Source organism: Bombus fervidus, chromosome 17 (genome assembly GCF_041682495.2).
Source record: "Bombus fervidus isolate BK054 chromosome 17, iyBomFerv1, whole genome shotgun sequence".
NCBI lineage: Eukaryota > Metazoa > Arthropoda > Insecta > Hymenoptera > Apidae > Bombus > Bombus fervidus.
The window spans coordinates 3886722-3908320 of NC_091533.1; the positions used below are offsets into that span (position 1 = coordinate 3886722).

At 45.7% G+C, this 21599-nt stretch overlaps 1 protein-coding gene across 11 annotated transcripts in view; it reads right to left on the reverse strand.

Moving 5' to 3' along the window:
* LOC139996019 (FERM, ARHGEF and pleckstrin domain-containing protein 1) overlaps nucleotides 1-21599 on the reverse strand; it is a 28821-nt gene that overhangs the window by 1842 nt on the left and 5380 nt on the right. For 5 of the 11 annotated variants that reach the window (XM_072019990.1, XM_072019994.1, XM_072019993.1 and 2 more), the window contains exons 11-19: nucleotides 21045-21269; nucleotides 2073-2272; nucleotides 1901-1990; nucleotides 1368-1743; nucleotides 1168-1277; nucleotides 948-1088; nucleotides 708-862; nucleotides 249-370; nucleotides 8-162 (exon numbers count right to left, since the gene is read on the reverse strand). In XM_072019990.1, coding sequence (XP_071876091.1) covers nucleotides 8-162; nucleotides 249-370; nucleotides 708-862; nucleotides 948-1088; nucleotides 1168-1277; nucleotides 1368-1743; nucleotides 1901-1990; nucleotides 2073-2272; nucleotides 21045-21269 — 1574 coding nt within the window. Of the gene's footprint in view, nucleotides 1-7; nucleotides 163-248; nucleotides 371-707; nucleotides 863-947; nucleotides 1089-1167; nucleotides 1278-1367; nucleotides 1744-1850; nucleotides 1991-2072; nucleotides 2273-3844; nucleotides 6792-9604; nucleotides 21270-21599 lie in introns of those variants that run through there. The other 6 variants (XM_072019996.1, XR_011802119.1, XM_072019998.1 and 3 more) reach the window with 6 other exon arrangements.

Genomic DNA, 21599 nt, shown 5'->3' on the forward strand with positions numbered 1-21599 from the left:
CATTTACTTGAAACGCTCGCAATTGGTCACTGTAACTGATACTCGTGTTTCGATGCCAACAAACATGTACAGTCGTGTTGCTTCGTTGAGAAGCTTTAGCACCTCCGCAACTTCCTCGGTCTCCTTCTAACCCAACACCGTCGCCCATTTCGTCGGCTGAACCTAAAATTTGATTGTATATCACGTAAGTAATAATTCTGCTTCATATCCGTTGAATAAACGAGGGTTCTGCTGCTAAGGATACTTACTACAAGCCTTCAAATTCAAATATGGCATCTTCGGATCTGCGTCAGCTTGCGCTATAGCCATATTCAAGTCTTCTAACCATCTCTCTTTTTCTTCTTCGTTACTAGCGGCAACTGTTAAAGACCTACGTAAACCGTCGACTTGAATGTACGAGGCGAATATTTTTTCGTTTAAATATATGACGGTGAAAAAAGAAATAAGAAAAATACAAGAGAAAGACAAAAAAAGGGAAGAGAATGCGAGAAATAACGGCGAATAGGAGAAAATTTGTTCAATGAATAAATGCCCACGAAAATGTTCACTGATACGTCTGGTACATTTACATTGGGAGCATGGTACGCTTAAGTGAAGTCTTTACAGTCAATTGACCTCTTAATAACTATGGAGACCTCGTCCTTTTAACACCTTGTTAAGTTCAATAATTTACTTAAACGGGACAATACTCCATTCACGATACTCACTGATTTCCTTGAGGGTCGATTACAAACGCAAAGTCCGATCCAGTTTTATTGTCGCTTTCTCGAATCTTCATTCCCTTTAAAGGAAGTTGGCCGTGAACGCGAAAACACTGAGTTGGTTGTTGAGTACGGAATGTATATAATAGTATGTCCGAAAACTGAAAGACCATCGAGTAAGAAATTTTATGCGAAAGAAGCCATTTTTACGATATTTACGTGAAAACGGTGGTTGGAGAAACTTACCAGGAAAAACATTCTTTGCTGAAAACCTTTGCGGTTGTACTTTTGCAGGCAACCTTGTCTAATAAATCTACGACCTTCCTGAACCAAATTGTCGAAGCCATTGATATCTCTTTGCATTTCGCAAAGCTGAACTAGATTCTCCTACATTTATAACACACAAAAATTAACGAATATCGAAGTATATAACTCTAAATACCAACAACTGATTACAGATATTTACCGCTTGATTAATTATGCTAAGACCTTCAAGTAACGTTTCGCCTAGTCGATCTCTAGCCGCTAGGCAATCTTCGAAATCCGTATGATCTTTTGGATAATGATCTAGTAACCCTAAAAGAATCGGATCAGTGTAACACGCACGTACATCAGTATAGGTAATACATGCGTATTGATCAGTTTAACAAAGAATGATTAACATACTATCGATAATACTGTTGTAATGCAACAATCGTTGCAATGGTTTTAAAAGGAATGAGGTTAACGGTAGATAACAATGTTTCTGCGCCTCGAAATCTCGGCACAGTTGGTCAAAACGACGTGATGTCCTCGTATAATATTCCATTTTCTCGAGGACGGGTATTAGATTCTCGAGATATTGATCGTAAAGCGGCAGTACGTTCAACAAGGTGTTATAAAGAAAATCGCCGATGTTGTGTCGAGCGTTACTTTCCCATCGTTCCAATCTCGCCTCCATTTCTTGGAGGCAGGGCCCGTGAACGTCCGCTAAAAGCTCGATCAGCGAAACAACCGCTTCACCCTCCAGTTCAGCCTCTCGAGATACCTCCTCTCTGAACCACTGTCGAGTAAAAATGAGACATGCGATTATCACAACGATTTTTTCGTTATCCTCACGCTAGATATATGTTACAACTTGAAAAAAATAAAAAAAAGTTCTCCACGTACATTTCAATTCGAACGATTTTGGAACGTGGATATTCTCGATGTGTACGTACCACGTTTATAACGTCGAGATCCTTTTTGTAAGTTCGCTCGGTCATAAGAAGTTCCTTCGCGATATAATATGCCTTGTCGGTCGGCCATCTCTATTTATCAAGAAGAAAATCACGCATTAACTCATCCAATGGTAGGAAAGTGCAAACGAAATATTTATAAACGTGAGCTCACTTTAGTCTTTCGAACTTCGGCATCCTCCATCTCTCCGTTTCGTATATTTTTCACTGGGCTTAGATCCGGTGTATTTACCATACTCGGGTTGCTGGTTTCCATCATACCGTTCGTACGTTTCTCAGGGGATTTTTCATTGGCGAAAACAGAATTATTGTTCTCCTGTTTCTTGGTCTTCTCCTGCTTATCTGTCTCGGTATCTGTAAACGAGGACAAGTAAGACAAGGAATTCTTGGATCGTACGAGTTAAACCACAAAGAATAAGAAAATTGCGGTTTACAAACAATAAGAAATAAACGCTCGAGGAAAAAGTACGAACTCGACTCGCATGCTACGGTGCACTGTATCAGCCTCTTTTGACTTTAGCCGCGTCGATTCTTATCCCGATAACGGTAGGATTTGCAACGAAGAATATACAAAAAAAGAAGAGATAGAAAAACGAAGAGAAAGAGAAAAATGTCGAGCAAGGATTTCGGAAGAGTAATCATTCTTTCTAATAGGTCATTCGTCCTGAAAGTTGTCGCGGCTTCAAACCGTTCGCTTTAAAACAACGTAGTTCCACCGAAATTCAATATCTCGGGAATATAGTTATTAAGGTCTTTTGACGACCATCCCAGATCCATAACATCAAGGCCATTAAACTTCACGTTACCGTTATTCAAGTGCATAATATTAAAATAGAATATCGAATCTTTTCTCTAAGTAAAGGGTTCAAGAACCGCAAGAACTTTTAAAATGACCAAGTATTATATAGACACGTACCTACGTACATCGTGCAAGGAATTGTTACAGGAGATGCGTTTCAAGGAAGAAAGAACTTTTAAAAAGAATCTACGTTGTTAATCTACGTTACACGTGTCACATTACAAAACGGTGCTAAGAAGAGTCTAATTTTTCAAATGCATCCAGTTAAAAATCTGTATGTATGTACCATGTATATATATATATATATAACTCAAGAAAATAATACTTTTCCGTACACTTACACAATTAAGATTAAAATAGACGCGATCGATGGATTACGTGAGTAAACGGAAAGGTAAACAGCTTTGAACATGCAAAATCCTACGTAGTGCAGTGCTACGTCTTCGATAGCGTGTACCGAGGCAAATAAAACCGTCGAATACAAATTCGACAAACAACGAAGCCATTCCACCTTGCGTCTTCGGCTAATTACAGAGACCGTTCAAACTTAAAGTCTGAATTTAACGTGCATCCACGTTCTAAGATTTGAGCGAATCGAAGATGCGAGGCTACATCCAGACTCGTTAACAGAAGAAAGAAAATGGTGCCACTACCGAGCAAATGAACAAATCATCGAAACAACAAACCGCAAAGAATAGTAAACATACCACTGACAGTAAAGATAGGCACTGTTAGGGATTACTCACACATGGTATTGTCATCCGGTCGACCAACGAATCCGGGAGTGCGATAAAAAGATACGGTAATGAAGAACGGAAAAAGGACGACGCGCAGGGACTAGGAAAATACCTCTAATAATAATGTTCAATTGAATCAAGAAAAGAAAAAAATGGCGAGGAGAATTACAGAGAGAGAAAAGAGAGAAAAGAAAGAGAGAGAGAGAGAGAAAGATAGGTGAAGGCGGAGAGGGAGGAAGAGAGTAAAGAACAAAGAGAATAAAGAAAAAATTGGAAATCGAAAGAAAAACCTAATCCACGGAAGACAACGTTGAAAAAACAGGTTGAATAAATTAAAACGAAATCGTCTAAGAAAACAAAAAACGGAATCACAGAAAACCTCTGGCTATGTGACTTTGTATATAATTTATTATTATCATAATTAATGTATCAATAATCAATAATCAATGTACAATAGAGATTTCCTACGCTTGAAATGTTATCTTCCCTTCCCTCGAACGCCGTGATTCCCCTTTTTAACGCTTAAGACCTTTTTAAGGCTACCTACCTCTCTCATCTTTCTCTTTTTATTTGAATCACGAATTTCAGTTCTTCAGGGGAAAATCACCGCGTATTGTCGGACCGTATCCTTGTGTGCATGTTTATGTGTGTGTGTGTGTGTGTGTTTGTTTGTTTGTTTGTTTTTTGTGTATATATGCGCACACGCGCTTGCACGTATCTGTGCGTGTACGTATAGAGAGAGAGAGAGAGAGAGAGACAGAGAGAGAGAGAGAGAGAGAGAGAGAGAGAGCTAACAAGTACGGTATGTTGATAAACGATCGAAAAAAGGTACAAATTACAAATTGGAGGAGCGCCGACACGACGGACACGCGTTATCTTTCTTGATATATAAGTAACCTTCGCTTTCCCTCCTTCATCATCTTTTAAATCGATCGTTCGTTTGACCCGCTTCTCGAAAGCTACGATTATTCTTAAGTAAAAATGGGAAAGAATCGAAAATACGTGAATGTGTGAAATCGATAATTGCGTTTTTTCGGAAATTCATCGATCGTCGAAGGTACGTGTTTGTTCTACATCCTTTCTGGAATCCGCCAAGTATAACGCGTATAAAAAGTTTATAAAAAGTATCTAATTAAGTCGACTACGATAACGTTTCGTGGAAGACGAGGATTTCCGTCTGTGCAAAAAAATCAAACGTACCGTTTATCCAACAAATACGATTCTAAATACGATCGTTTTAACTGCGTTTACGCAAAATTTGGCACTAATCGACAAAAAGTATTATGAATAATTACGAATATTTAAAAGAGTATCGTAATACTTCGATCGCAACACCGTAATGCGACGAGGCAGAGATAACAGAAAAGAATGAAACAAGTACATAGTCGGTAGTTTTCTTCGATCGAGCAGCCGATAAGAAGCGAATGCTCGGGTGATAGAGGGTCGAGGGAAACGGATCTAGTCTCGTTGCGATACACCGTGTGACCGTGAGGATACGTTGAACACGTAACAACATAGAAAAAAGACAGCGAGCATGAACACCTGGAAGAAGGTGACGGTTAGAGAAAAGTAGAAATGGAAAGAAGGATCGAAGAGAAAACGTAGAATCGGAGGTACAATCATACAGTGTCATACACATACGTTGCAAAACTTATAGAGAAGTATCCCGGGTGACACGAGTGTATACGAGTGCGTTCGATGTGTTTTGGTTGTGTGACATGGGTGGCCCGATTCGTTAGGGATGTTTCCTCTGTAGGGTACTCGATATAGGTAACGGTAGGTAATACTATGAAAGATATCGTGGCAAGCGACAAAGATACAACCGTTGGTGAATCGTGACAGGGTTCGCTACGTAATGGTTCACAAGGTTCCTAAACAGTAGAAAATAGTTGACACACGTTCAACGCAAGTGTGTATGTACGTGTACGATGCTGCAAAATCAAGTACCACACTGCAACTAGAGATGTGAGTTTAATCAGTGCGTCGCGACTAAATGACGCTTTAGCAGATTCGATCGTGGCATCTTGTTGCATTTCGGAGATAGCGCACGATTAACACCGCGGCTATTACTGCAACTCGCGTATTTGTAAGTTCGAATTCACGAGAACGTTCGCGAAACCGTCAAAAGCGCGTCGACGTCTCGCAAAAATTCACATCTCTGCGCACAATAACGAAGGGTAGACCAATTTGAACGACAGACTAGAGAGGTGAACTAAAGTGATAGCTACGTGATAGCAAGAGAAATCGGTGCATTTTACGGGAACTAAAAGCTAGATCGACCGAGGGATGGATATCGGAAGGGTTGCAGCTACGCAAAACTCGTTAAATCTTAAGAAAAGAGGAGAAAAAGAAAGAAGACCAAAGGATGATCGAAACAAACTGTACACACTCGAACTTACATCGGCGAGTGTTCTACGCAACTGTATAAAGCGTAGGTTTTCTTTGGGAAACTTTGTGAAACGTCGCGAAACTGTTAAGCGAAGGGATGAGCTACAAATCGAAAGAACCGCCCAGCGATGCTCGAACACCGATGTTTTGAGACAAATCGATCAGCTATCGTTCTACCTTCTAAAGGTGCAGTGCATACGTGAATGATATTACGGATAGTGAATGAAGAACACGCAAGAAAGGTATAGAAGGTGCGCCGATGTGAGACGAAGAACAGAATGAGCGCTATAACGGAGAGTAACGGAACGAGGTTATAGAGGTGACTAGCAATAAGCGAGAGAGCAAAATCGGCCGAGACGACGCGACGGCAGCTAACGGATCCGTGCCAAGAGAAACACGGTTTTTGCATCCGAGCTTTCCAAGTAATGTTCTTGGCAAATTTATGCTCGGTAATTCGGTGGCGTTAGGTTTCTCCGTGGCAGGAGAATCGGATCTATCGATCCGTGTTTAAATCGTGCCATAGCTCGAGACCCGATGAACACGCGTCTCCTATCTTCTCTCTCCTTCGCCGGAACATAGCTACGTGATCGTACGAGAATCGTAAACGTGACCGTGAATGTGAACGAAGCACCGAAGATGAAAGTACGAAGGCATCTTCTCCCTTTCTTTCCGATCGTCTCTCGTGACGTCGATTTTCTTTCACTCCGGTTCACTTTGTTTCTCTCTAGCGTGCTAAGGAAGCTTCCGATTTTCTCAGAGATGTAGCATGGTACTTCTTTGTTTGTCCCGCAGTGTTCTCAACGTGGGTATGCCGGTATGAATCGATTGGTGAGAGTGCGTGGCGTTGCGTGAACCATTACGTTACGAATCTGTGCCATGCGAAGTGGCACGTGCCAAGCCGGCGAGTTCACGTAGCCGTTCGCGTAGTTCCAACGATTGTATTCACCACCTGTCGAAAAGCATACGTAGAGTACATCGAAAATGCGAATGCGCTCCGTGCTCCCGCTCTACCAATTCCATACCGACGACCTATTCGTGTTGGTCGTTGTTCGAAATCCCCTGCCTTTCCTTCGTCGTCATCGCCTTTTCCCCCCTCTCTATGCAACACACATAATATGGCTCCGACGATCATTTCTGCATTCGATCGCGAAGAATGATACGAACGAGAATACTAAATAACGACCATCTTCCGTATTTCGATTCGCAGCAAATAAACGTCGTGTCCCGTGTGTCCTGACAAATCACGAAATATCGATATAAACGACGCGAAACGTGTAAAAACAAATCAAACATTTATACTGCAACGGAAATTCGCATGACCGTACAAGTTATCTAAATATATTTTATGTCTAATACCTTGATCCCTATTGCAGGTATCACGACCTTTGCATACTAACGTCTTATGTCTATAATTAAATATAAATTCATATATATATGTATATATATTATATTATATATATAATATATATATTGTATATAAACATATACACGTATTATTGACATACGCGTATATACTTACACATAACATGTATATCATTTATCGTAACGAATAGTGTTCAGTCGTTTGTTAATATTGATATAAACCGATCAACTTTGAACATCTCGTCGGGCTCGAGGTTTTCGTGGGTTGCTTGGCAAAAATCTCTTTCTCATTAATCGTGACTCGCTTGTAAAAGGGAAAAAAAAGGCGTAAATACGAGCAGTGGGGCCGCGTGCTGGGAACGCATTGGCAACGGATTCTTCTTTTCATTGAAGCGCGAAAGCAAAAGCTCGTTGCGGAAACTGGCGATAAATTTGGCAGGTAAATGGCAACTCGGTATCGAGTAGCTCGTCGTCTCATACTTTCTTCGACGAACGAATTTTCAAGGATCGGCTTCTAAACAGCCAAAAATCCACCGTTTCCAATCCCGTTTCCATTAACTGTCAGTCTGCATACGGATTCGAAAACTTCGAGCGCAACGATCTCGAGGCGGCACATACGCGCTGTGTAATCGAGTAACACGCACGCGTACCAAATAACTATAACCATGAGGGAGAATGAGTTCAAAAGAAGAAGTAGAAGAAAAAGGGAAACCAAGGAAACGAAATTGAAAAATGATATCTGCGATGAGAACGACGGACGAAGAGATGGTCGAGTGACAACATTGGTAAAACGGAAAGAATGAAAGGTGGTATGGCGAGGCCGATAATGACAATGATAATGATACGATGACATAGACAAACTGAAAAACGTAGAAATACAGAAAGAGAATAGTGCTCGAAGAGACGCGTGCGTGTGTAGTAATATCGATGGCAGGACAGGATTGACGATGCACAAATGCAAGACGAGGACAAGTCAAGATTAAACCGATACAGGAACTCGTACGGATAGATCGAGGATACGACGATACTCTTCTTCTGTCTAGGATGGGATTTCGCTTGGAGGAATCGATCGGCAGGACCGTACCTTTCAACTTTCCTCGAGAATGTATAAAAGAAAAAGAAGACAGATAGACAGACAGAAAGAAAGAAAGAAAGAAAGAAAGAAAGAAAGAAAGAAAAGAAAGCGCGATCCAGAATGATCGAGGAACTCGAGAAGAAAGCGACGATTCCAGGGACGGTGGATATCCGTCAAAGCGTCGACGCGTTCGCGTAAAGGTAACTAACGATGGGCACGAAAAACGATCAGTCGATATTATGCTTGAAACACTGTAGACAAAACTGATTGAGCCGGTACGATCGCTTGATCGTATCAAGCAATAAGCGAATCTAGTGCCCATCATTATGCACGCATAAGTTAATCGTCTTAATATTTCCATGCTCCCATCGAGATTGACTTACTGTTTTACTGTGATCTCTGTCCTACTGGACGATAAACGTTCGTGAGTATTATAGCGCAGCCGAAGTACGGCCCTATTATAACCGCGGTGGGATCCGCGACGGATTCCGCGTCGATCGTTCAAGAGCGATGATTACGAAGATATGCCGATAGTTTTGCATGCAAAGGAACAAATTGAGAATCAATACGGTATCGCGAACTCCTCGCGACTCGTTCTCGTGCAACGTTTCCCTGATTGTCCCAGCCAAATCGCTATCCTTACGTGCAAATGCTTGAGGAATGCGAAGGGAACGTTGCCGGTCGCTCGAGTATCGTTTCGCCGACAAACGCGGTGTTGCGTTCGAAAAGAATCGATATCGCGAATCGTATAGTATGTATAGCTTCGAGGAATCGCAAGCGAAAACGTAGATTCTCGACGAAAGGACGTATGCGAGCGAACATCGTTCAAAAATGCGTTTCCAGTTCGCCATCGATCTATCACGATTGAACGATTCTCGTTGACTCGTCATCGCGTTCGTAGAAAGCAACTTAAGCCTCGACATCGTGATCAGCACTCGGCATTCACTTTCTAATCTCGTATCTTTTATTATAGCTTTTGATACGTGGTTACGTACTTAGTTTCTTTGTATATTTCTTCACTGCGTTCTACGATGTAGTAACTAGTAACCTTTTAATCAATTAAGTGTAGCGATAATACCGTAACAATGACTAATGGAGTGGCGATTAATGGTCACGGTGGTGATTAACGATTATTCAACGACAACGTGATTATCAACGATCGTCCATGCTTAAGATAGACTACTTTAGAGATCGCGTTGGTTTCCTGTCTCGTGTCAAACGAGCTACCCCTACCCGTCTGGAAGAAACAAGGCGTGAATTGATTTCGAGACGCACCATCGACTATATATACATTCTCCCTTCTTTCGCGTTTTTAATTCGCGACAAATCACAGAACGGTTCAGACCGTTCAAACCGGTCTGAGACAAGGCTATCTAAGCTCAGCTTCTCCGCTCCGACCGCCACGCCCTTTCTCTAATATCTGCACACTCTGTCGAACGGATGTCTCCTCTTCTCTTGTCGATCGTCCATCGTCGATCGGATCAATCGAGTCGTTGTGCGCGAAACAGAAAAGATACGAAGTGCTTTTGCTTCGAACATTGCCGTTTCGATACGAAAAATTAAACGATTTGTGCGATCTATAACTATCTACGGTAACGAAAAACGAAAACGTTAAGCGTAGAAAATTGGAGGGATGATTCAGACTATATGTAAAGATTGGAATGTTACGCGTGGCAGTCAGAGGGTTAACGGAATCGTATCCGCTCCCTAACGATCAACCCCTTACGAATACGTTAAATTATTGCTTTTGAACGTCTCTAAACTCCTTTAGAAACCAAAATTACAGCTAAATTCTACCGAAACACCTTCGACATTGAAAAAAAGTAAACACACCGAACGCATCGAATGAAAGAAACGAAGAAATTCGGTTTGGATGTTGTTTCTCGAGCATAGAACCTTCGCTACGATATTTTCATAACAAACATGGGACGCGACGTGCTAAGATATTTTTATATTGACGCCCTTACGCTTGACGTAAAATTACGCGTTAGTACCGCGTTAACCCGACCTGCAACGGGATAGTTATTTACTCCCGGCTTTTTCTCGTAGTCCATTATATTAATATCGATCGTTTTACAAATTTAGCCTCGACCTAACCAACTATGCGTCCCTCGTATGAACAGTATCGAGCTTCCTAACCGAGTTATCTTATTACCAACAGAGACTCAGAAACCATTGAGAACATCATGCTGCATTATTTTGCAGATCGTTGTCTTACGAAATTCCATAGAAATTCATATCGATACAATTTTCCGTTATCCTTGATCGTGTAAAAATTAGCGTCTGAATAGAGCATACGATAGAAAGCTTGGTATTAGTCGGAAGAACGTAAATCGAAGCCAATGGAATTTTTTCTTTCAACCAATTCAAATTTCTTTGTCTCTCCGAGTTGAATAGTTCGGTTTGATCCTTCACGTACGAAATTGTCCAAGCAATTCGACGTGACGCGACGCGGTCGATCGTTCTCCCTCTAAAGATGCAGAAAAAGCATCTTCCATAAAACCCCGTGACGGTAAACAACGCCGAGGTCACGCGATTCTTCGGATTTCAAGGTCATTCATATTTTTAAATCCAACGTCATACTTTCATCGGCGCAGCTTTATAATTGACATCAAGGAAAATTCAACGACCTAACGTGCCGTAACCATCGGATGACCTTGGCCGTTACCATTACCATTTACCATTATCGATACCTTGAAAAATCACGTGCTGAACCGTGATCGTCGTTATCGAGAAAATTAAACGGAAGACGCGTCCCGCATCTGCTCGAGTCGCGTAAATTTATTCACGATCCCGGAGTCTAGCAATATATAACTGGTGGATCGGTCGTCGATCATGCTCCAAGCCGTAGAGAGTCGTAGCACCGTGAGACAAAACTGAGGGAAGAAAGATTGCAGATCGTTCGATCTTTCGACGACAAACGTTTCGACGGTTCGTTAAACCTATCGCGATATTTCACGCGTTCCCGATTTAGCCACTCGCACCGTGAATCGCAATTCCATACAATACACGCACGTACGTGTGTATCAACGAAAGTACGCGATAAACATTTTGTATAAGTACCTATGTTGAGCAACTTGTCTTTCGTCGTTAAACGAGACATATGGTAAATTAAACTACGATCAAATAATACGACCGCTTATCGAGGATTCAATTCTCGAACTAAAAGAGACAATTCCTCCGCCTTTCCCTTCTCCATTTCACCGTTCCTACCACTTTCTTAACGATGCTATCTCACCTTCAACAATGATTGTCGTTTTCGTCAATTGGAATAGCATCGTTGTCTATTTTGCCGTTTTTCTACGATCGCGTTTTAACTCTCCTTTCTCTGCCGTCGGAAATTCGTCATACCTTCATAGTACATACGTTCGCGGTAACCGCGTAGCAACGACCCTTAATTAATCTCGAAACGTATCTCATACGTATCACCTTTGATCGCTACCGTTTCTTATCGTATATCGTATTTTCTAGACTAATTATCGTTAGTAGGTGTAGCTTCGTTCCAATCGTATTTTCGCGTCGGCTCGTTCCGTATACGTATAAATATACGATAGAATAAGTTAAGTACGATGGAGTTAAAGGTTTGTTTACGGGTCGTAAAGCTCCCACGCGATAACGACGATATCGTATCAAATTAAATTGAATTTCTAAAACGTGTAACAAACGTACTAATTATCCTTATGCGCGATAGATTAAACTAGATTGTTTTTCACGATATCTTTTGATCTCCACTCTCGTCGATGTCGATCCGATCGACATCGATCTCGTTTACTCCTTGTTGCCTCTTGTCGTGTTTTCATCCTGGACAAATCATCCAATTCTCGTTGAAAATGTCAAAAGACGTTGCAACAAAGGAGTTAAAAGATTCGAAGCGCTAGTCGCGTCAACGTTGTTGTCGTCGATTCTCCTGCATCTCTTTGGCCTCAGAGTACTCGTCGTCATCGTCACCATCGTTATCGTCGTCATTGTCGACGTCATCGTCATCCTCGTCATCGTCAACGTCGGACCTCGAACGTTCGGCCAATAAGGGTGGCGGAATAGTAGCCACGTCGAAGCTTGAGTCGGTACTCGAAATAATCTGACCATCCTTCACCTCGAAATCCACCACTACTCGATGACGCCTCTTTAAGTTTTCCCGTCGTCTTCGACGAACAGCTATCTGGCCGTGAACAGGCGTGTGAACGGGACTGTCCATGCTCGAAGACGTATCACCCTCGCTCTGGGGACTTTTGCTGGACGAGTAAGGCATCGTTTTCGTCCGAATCTGCGTCCTGATCTGCATCGGAGGACTAGAGGTGGTCGACTCGCCGCTCAGGCTCGTTGTCGAATAATACGGAGTCGACTTCGCTCTGATGGGAACGAGTACGGGTCGCTCGGTTGATCTAGTTTCATGATACCTGCCAGTTTCCATAGGTTCGGAGAAACCTCGTTCGAATTTGGGAGTTGACCTGCTGCGGACCTTTTCCTTCTGGATGACCGTCTCCTCTCTTTCTTCTTCGAACGACCAATCGTCGTCCGCCGGTCTGGAACCGAGCGCCAAATCTGCGTATTTTTCGTGCATATCCTCGGCGTTGTCCCCTCGACCAACTTCCATTCGGATTTGATCGCCGCCCGAATATTTCATAGCGGGAACGTTGTCGTACAAACGATCGTCTCCTATCTGTTGCTTCCCTGACGCAACCTCCTGGTCGTCGAGTTCTTCCTCCTCTTCGAGGATCGGAAGCGGCGCATCACCGTCGTCCGACATTAGTCGAAACTCGTCGTCGATAGTCTCGTCGAACTCGTTCTGAAGAGTTATTCGAGGTGGCGAGATATACGTCGATCGTACGGAACCTTGCCGTTCGTCGTCGCAGTGACGCGATGTCGCCAGTCGATGCTCGTCGAATTGATTATCGATGAATCTTTTCGCTTCGTTCGACTGTTCGTTCCTGATCGTTCGACCGATCGATGATGATCGTTCGCCATCCAACGGAAGGCCCATCGCCAGATGCTCGTCGAACGGCGAACGTCGATCCATGTTGCCAGATACGGAAACGGAAACAGATACGGACATGGAATGGGGCGGTGTTAATGGAGGCGTAGTCGGCGGTGGCGGCAACGGTGGCGAGGATGGACCAATGAGCGGAGGACCATCGGCCGTTCTGCACTTGGAATTCGGTCTCATGCTAGTCACGCTTTTATCGGACGTGGTTGTGTCGCTTTGACTTTTCTCGACCGGCGTCAACGAGGAGTAATGCTGCTGAGGAATGACGGTCGTGCTACCCGACCAGTCCGAGATCGAGGCTCCGAGTTCCGCCAGAGAGTTGTCGTCGGATTTGGTACCAGAATATTGGCAAAATTGGCGCACGGTGTTGTTCGAACTCGACCATTCCGACATCGACAAACCCATCGAGGTGTCTTCGCTGTGCGAAGAACCCGTCACGTGGGAGTTCGACTTTGGTTTAACGGCTATCTTTACAGTACCATCAACGGTGGTTGCAGAGGTCGAGCTGTGACCGTCCTCGAAGAACGTGGAATGCAAATCGTCGTGCAGTGTTCGATTCTCATCGCTAGAATCGCTGTCGTGTTCCACTTGATCCGGTGTTTCGGTGCTGTCGGTTACCGTTACCTTGACCGCCTCCTCAGGCTTGATCTCCATATAAAAGGTTTCGACGTGGCTGACTACAGGAGGATCGAACACGGGCGAACTAGGCGGAGATGGCCAATCCTCCGAGCTTTGTTCCTGCAGCTTCGGCTTCCCACCCGATTTCGGCGATTTCGCCTCCTCCTCTTGCTCGCTTACCATGTCTATAGGAATATCAGGCAATTCGGACGATGTGCGCCGATCATCGGAAATCGAGGGAAGAGGCGTACCGGATGGTGGATCAGAGGACAGAGAGAGTTGATGGTCGCTCGATATCAGTGACTCGTCGTCCAAACTTGGTGATCTTGAACTAGGCTTGAACGAGTCCTCCAAATCGCTTTTATCCTGTTCCGACGTAGTGGATCTCTCGGAAATCCTAGATAACGTACGTGTGAGTGCAAACGTGCCACAACTGGTTAGAATATCCGGACCTATCGGATAAATGAAACTGCCAGGAAAATCGGCAAGATCCTCTTGAAAACTGTCCTCATTCTGTCCGTTGCTATCCTCGGACTGAGACTGAACAGCATTGTTCTCGTCTTGACCTGTCCAACCTTCGTCGTTGCTCGAACTTCCAGAGCTTTCCAGGGGAAAGGACTTCCAAGTCGAATTCAAATCGTGTCTAAGTCCCGATTGGGAGCCGCTGCTGTTCTCCTCCTCCAAGGAACCAGGCCCACGCGTGTCTTTCATCATTGCGACGATTTCTCGACGATCCACGATCGGCTGGATCTGGCCAATTCCCAACGGTCGAGCTATAGAGCAGGAGCTGGATTCCGGGTCTTCGCGATCCGGCGTCCACGTACTGGTTTCCTCGCTTCTCGAACGTTCGCTACTCAACCTAAGCTTCTTGTCGATCGTCAAACGATTCGCGCTCGGAACATCCTCGGGTGACTCTTTCATCATTTCTTCGACGGACTCTTCGTCTTTCGGCAGTTCCTCGGCTAGTTCACCGTCCTCGTCCTCTCTTCTCATTTCTAAATATTCAGGCGTCAACTCTACTTCCACTAAGGTCTTCTCGTCCATTTTGTCGACTCCGTAATCCGGTGAGCTCAATTCGCTGTCGATACCTCTCATGTGAACCTGGGTATCTAAAGCGTCGAGCGTATCTTCGCTCGTATCCGCCGAATCCAACGGCCGATTCTCATCGCCTTCCTGTTCTTGCGCATCTCGCTCGTCCTCGCTATGGACTACTATCTCCTCTTCGTCCTCCTCTGCATCATCTTCCTCGGCGTCACCACCGATTTCATCGTCGGAACACTCCTCGATAGAGATCTGAATCGGCGACTTTACCATGTCTTGTCCGTCGTCGAAATCGATCGTTGTCGTCGATCTGAGAAAGGCGGTCGTTCCAGCGTCTTCTCGCGTAACGGTTACGGTAGTCACCGTTACGTCGGGAAGATCGTCCCTCTCCGTCGCTTTCTTCGAATCCTTGGCGAGCTTGATTTCCTGCCGCCTTTCTTCGTCCTCGGTTTCGATAGACACGGTCGTGGAAATCTCAGGCTCGGCAATTTTTCCAGTCGACTCGTCGACGACTATCGAATGTTCGTACAGTTTCTCCTTCGTCAGCGACACAGTCTCGATCGCTGTTTGGTCGCATGGTCGCGGAATAGAACCCTCGATGGTTTTTGACACGCTGAGTAGATCGATTTTTTCCGCTCTAACAGCTTTATCGAACGCGACCACTTCCTGTTCGGTGCCGGATTCCACGGAACTCTGATCGATGAATTTCGTTTTCTCGTCCACCTTCACCGATTCCAACATCGTCTTTTGATCTTTACCGTTCGCGTCTAATCGCAGCGCGTCTCTCTCGTATGGAATCAAATCCACGTTTGGTATGATCTCGTTGCTTTCCGTCAACGGCGATTCGAGATATTGCGCGGAAGTTTCGGTAACAGACAGGGAATCGGTAAAGATCTCTGGTATGGTGGTGTGATCGGTACTGTCGGACCTGTGGTTGGGCGATGCCTCGATCTGAATGGATTGCGGTTTCATTGGCGGGCCAGTGGTGGAGACGGCACCGCCGCCATATGGAACAACCGCCTCTGTCGGCACATCCTCGTCGACCTTTTCCTCGTCTGGATTCTCCGACACGTCGACGGTGTCGTCCTTGCTGGAAAACGCAGTCGCCGGTGGAAGTTTGTGCACCGCTATCACCGGAGCATCCAACGACTTGGCTCGCCTTTGAGAGGTCGGAGACTGCGTCGCGCCCTGTCTTTGCAATGCACCGATTCCGCTTCCCTCCGATAGACCGAGACGCGCACGGGCAAATAGAACGGGCGTTTGTCCCAGCTTTCGCAATATTACCGGCGACTGCGTCAAATCCTGTGGATACGAGGTCTTTTTATCCACGACGCGATCTTCTACAGGTCTGGGCGCGTCCATAGTCTCGCGCTCTCGTGTGTCGAAATCGGTATCGGCCCTCGGCTCCTCGATATCGGTTTCCGCTTTCGAATCGACCTTCGCACGCAACGCTCTAGATTCCTGCTGCAACTTCGACACCACTATTTCTTTCATCGATGTAGGCGATTTCAATTCCGTCGATTTAGTCTCGGACTTGGTGCCACCTTTCGACCGTTCGACGATCGTTCTCTTTGGCGATATCTTCTCCGCGGAGTCCTTTCTTTCGGCGCTGCTACTCAAACTCTTTGAAATACCTAACGACTTTGGTCTCGTTTTTTCGGATTTCACGCCGGATGCCGCGGTAACTTTGATCAGATCGTCGTCGACCGAGGCGGATTTCGCTCGAGTACCTCCTTTGCTGTCCTCCTTCTCCTCCTTTGACGCGGAATATGCCTTCTCCGGCAGTCGAGTGATAGACTTGGATCTACCTTTCTGAACGATGCTTACCTCCGGTGCCACGTCGGTCGAATCGATTATGATAATTTCCTGAGGCATCTCTCCCAACTTCAATTTGGACTTGTCGATCTTTGAGCTGGGCGTGGTTACGCGGGACTCCTTCGAGGTCGCTTTCTTCAAAGGAGGCTTGTCTCCCTCGAGCGACTTGGATTGTTTCTTGAAATCCTTCTTTGGCTCCGGTTTCGCTCTCTTCGCCCTTTTCGGCGACACATCCGGAACAAAGTGTTTGTTCTCGACTTCCGGCGAGAGCAAAGTATCGATCGGTGCTTTCTCTTCGGCCAGCGATAACGATTTCGAGCGTAGAGGTTCGCCGTGTGGCCTCGACATGAAAGGAACGAATTCAGGAACTTTAAGGCTGTCCAGTTCTAACGCGGGCTTCACAGGCACTTCGTCCAAAGGCAGATCTGCGACTGGTTCCACGAAATCGTCGAATCCGGTATCGATGATCTTCGGTTTAGCGATTCTAGCTTCGGAAAACTTTGACTCTATCTTCTCCAAGATGCGTTTCGTTTTTTCCGGTATGCTCGGTTTCTCCAATGTCTTTGGTTTTTCCGGAACTTTGGGTTTCTCCGAGATTACATCAACGGTAGTAGCCGAAGGTAAAGATTCCTTCTCTTCCCTCTTCACCTTCTCCTTGTCTTTTTCTTCTAATTGTACATCCATTACTTTCTCCAACTTCTTTTCCTGCGACTGCGGTTCTAACTGTTCAGTTTGTTTCTCATCTTTAATTTGCTTGCCATCTACGTCAACGATTTCGCCCTCGAACGTTTTTCGCGAGGAGTCGTCTATAGGCGAAACTTTTTCCACCTTTTCGGAGCCGAATCTCTCGTCTTCTAACCCGGTCGCAACCGGTTTAGGAATTTCCGGCAATGGTATTTTTTCTATACTGTCTTGCTTCTCCAAACTATCATCCGGCGTTTTCAGACTGTCCTTTTCCATTTCGGACTTGGCCTTGCGCTCGAGTTTCATCTTCATTTCCATTCCAACCACGTCGGCAAAATTCAAAGGCTTCACCTTCGAATCGAGCGACCGTTGCGCGCTTGCGAAGCTCTTGGATGACTCCGAAGGTGATGTCCTCCTCTTTTGTATCACGGAAACTATTGTTACATTTGGATCTGTGGGAGACACCTTGGGCGAGCGTTTCTCGATCGACGATAGTATGGTGACATTCGGTTCGATCGGTGATAATTTCGATGTTTTCTTGTCGAGACTGGACGATTTAATACCGGTTCGATCCTCGATCACGATTTCCGTCCGATTTTTATCGAACGACGCGGATCTGAACGGCTGTTTATCTGGTGACGGAGCCTTCGAACCTGCCTTGGATGGACTTCTATTCGTTGGAGAGAAACTGCAAACTACGTTTTTCGCGTCGGTAGGTGATAACTTCGACGTAGGACTCAAGATACTTTTCGGTTTATCGGACGGGCTCGAGAGTATCGATTTGGGTCGCATGGGCGTGATCGAAACGCTCTTTGGCTTATCAGGCGAGAGCTTGTTACTAGGCTTGTCTATCGAGGACAGCTTAGACAGATCGAAACAAGAAATGTCCGTGATCATTTTCAGAGGCAACTTGGGAAGATCTCGAACGGCACCGGCCTTTTTCGAAATGGTTTTCCCGCTATCCGACTCGGACTTCTCGTCAGACGCGGTACCATTCATGACGTGTCGTTTGTGCAACATGTAAGGTATTTCGATGTTCGCCTTTTGCATAGCCGCACTGTCCGAGAACGGATCTTCGTCTCCCGAATCAGCTGGCGTTAAGTCGATGGATTTCTGATGCATCAGTATGTGCCGTTTACTGTTCGAGCCTAACCTCTGCCGTGCCGGATTCGGATCGCTCTTGGTACGTTCGACCGGTGTATGACCGGGTATCGTGTCGTCGAAACCCAGCACCACGCCTCCCACGATCTTCGGTTCGTACTCCGTAAACATAGTCTTCGATTTAAAATTTTCCATTTCCATCGGCACACCGATCACCGTGTCCGTCCTCGACTCTATCGAGAGCCTCGCTTGTCGTTCTCGTTCGCGCTTCTCCTCGTCCTTTCGCGCTTTCTCCAAGCTTCTCCAGTCGTCCCTTTCACGCGGTTTCTCCTCGGACTTTCCCCTTTCTGTTCGTCCCTTACCTTTCCTCGATTCCTTGTACTCGATCCTCTCTATGCTGTTTCTTCTCCAATCGTAGATCTGTTCGATCCGCTCGAGACTTCTTCCTCCTCCTCCTCCTCCTCCCCCTCCCCCTCCACCTGCTCTCGAGTCAAACCTATCCAATTGTTTTCGCTCGCGCGAATCTAGTCGATCTGGGTGCCTTCGTTCGCGCGAATCCAACTTTTCGAAGCTCTTTCGCTCCGCTTTTCTATCGTATCCTTTGTCCTTCGAAACGTTGTTGCACCTCTCCAACGACTTCAATCGTTCGATCGTAACGGGATCGAAATCAAACGTCGGCTTTTCCTGCGAGTCCAATCTCTCGACGCTTTTTCCACGATGTTCCCTGCCAGCACTGAGCCGTTCGAGCGGGCTTTTGTTTCCGGAATCGAAACGTTCCAACGTATGCCTCTGGTTGTAATCGACCGTATTGCTTCGACTTCCCGGACTTCTCCTCTTCTCCTTCGAATCTAACCGTTCCACGCTTCTCTCTCGACGTTCCCTCGATTCGGAATATCGATGACCCGTCTTTTCTTTCGGACTTCTGTTTAGATACTCCGTGCTACCTCGAAGTTCCTGACAATCTAATCGATCGACGCTCTTGCCGCGTAACACGTAAGGATCACCGTGACGGAAGGACTTCTCCTTCGAATCCAGCCGTTCGTAACTTCTCTCTCGAACGTCCAGCCTCTCGATGCTTCTTCGTAATTCTCTTGCGTCTATTCGATCGACGCTACGACGACCGTGCATGTCCGATTTTCGATCTCGCGAATCCAATCGCTCGACCGATCGACGTTCTCTCAACTCGCTTCTTTCCGTCTTCTTACTCGAATACTCCCTCGAATAATCCCTTTCGACGCGTTTTCTCTCTTCTCGGTCCACGCTTCTCCTCTCTTTGTCTTGCAACTTTACCAACGTTTTCTCGAGCTTCGTCTCGCTTTCGCGACTCGATTTTCGATCCCTACCACCACTATCACCACCACCACCACCACCGCTACTAACACTACCTGTACCAGCACCTTTGTAACCCCGACCTAAACTACCCGTTTCTACGTATGCGCGTGATATATGGTCTTCCAAACTGGCGATACTGCGTGCTCTGACTGTCCTAGCTCTTTGATCTATGATCGTTCTATTGGTCGAATCTACCGGACTCAAATCGTCGTCTATCCGAGATTTTGGACGCATAATACCCTCATCCCGTAAAATCTCCGAATCTACGTGAGTGATCTTATACTTTGGCTTCAAGTTTTTCAACTCGTTCAACACAGACATTTTTTGTTTTTGCACTTGCAACACGACAGGATCTTTTCTCCCAGAGTCCTGATGCGGAAGAGAATGTTTAGATTGTTGTTGTTGTTGTTGTTGTTGTTGCTCTATCGAATTAGCGTGTCGTGTCTCGAATTTTCGTTCGATTTGAGTGCTAGATCGTTGTATTCGAGACTCAACGGTGATATAGTCACTGTCTGATTTCGCGGTAACGGTTGAGTACCGATCGATAGACTTTGTTCTAGCGTTCTTGAGGTCCGCGAGCACAGATTTGAATTGTTGTCTATCGGTGGATTTGATCGATCGGTGTTTCACAAAGGAATCGGTCTCGGAATCCATTTGGAACATCTCGTGCTCGATTCCTTCGTCGCTCCTATCGGACATTGGCTCGTTCTCGTCGTCATCGTCCCGCGGACTCGAATATGATTCCGGATATTCAAATTCGTGCTCGCGTTCCAAAAGTTCGTAGGAATCGTGCGAAAGATCGTCGTGAGAGAGATCTCCCGCAGGACCAGATTCCTCGTGGCCAGATTCAGTGGAGAGCGACGAAGTTCCCGGGTATGAGCTACTATAGACACGCTCGGGTACCGAGTCGTGATCGAGAGAGGGTAACTTCGAGCTAGCCGCGCTGTACGATCGATTACTTTCGTCGTACCGCGTCACGGGATTGTCTAGCTCTCCCTGGGAGGGCAAACGGAAAGGTTCCAATATAGGATCATCGGAAGGTTTGTCGTCCTTCGATCGCGCTTTCCCTGAATCCTCGAAGCTAGAAGCGTACAACTCGCGGCAACTGGCCGATCGCTGCCAGGGATGTCTAGGCATAGGTCGCGGTGGGGGAAATTCAGGAGGACTGCTGTTAGAGGGGCTGATACGACCTGCTGATGAAATCCGTTGCTGGCTGGCAGCAAGCATCTGCCGCGGTACTGGGACCTGGCTGGGGGTGGCCGGGGAATGGACGTCGATGGATGTAAGTGTCCGAAACGACGTAGCTGTGTCTTCGCGACGGTGAATCGTCCCTCCCATCGAGACACTCGTCACAGTCGTCGGAGAATCCAGTGTCATCGAGCCGCATGATAGAGACAGAGCTGGGGTTTCCAGAGCTGAAATTATTCCCTTCTTTAGCTTTTACATTTCCGATATTGTACACCTACCCCCGCTCGCGAACCCTGTTTCCTTGCGATCCTTCTCCCTCCGTGATTCCCACTATTTCCCCTCTACCCACAATTTCTGTTATCTCGTTTTTTCTTCTTTTCTCGTTCGATTCGCCTTTCGCGATTCCGAAGGATCTTTGAACTCATCGGCGTTCGCTCGATTGCTCCAAGACCTTCTTCCCGGCGAATCGATACATTCCATATTCTTACGAATAGTATACCTTCCTTCCCTTATAGCCTTTTTCCGCGTTTACATTCTCTCGACGGAACAACGTAAAC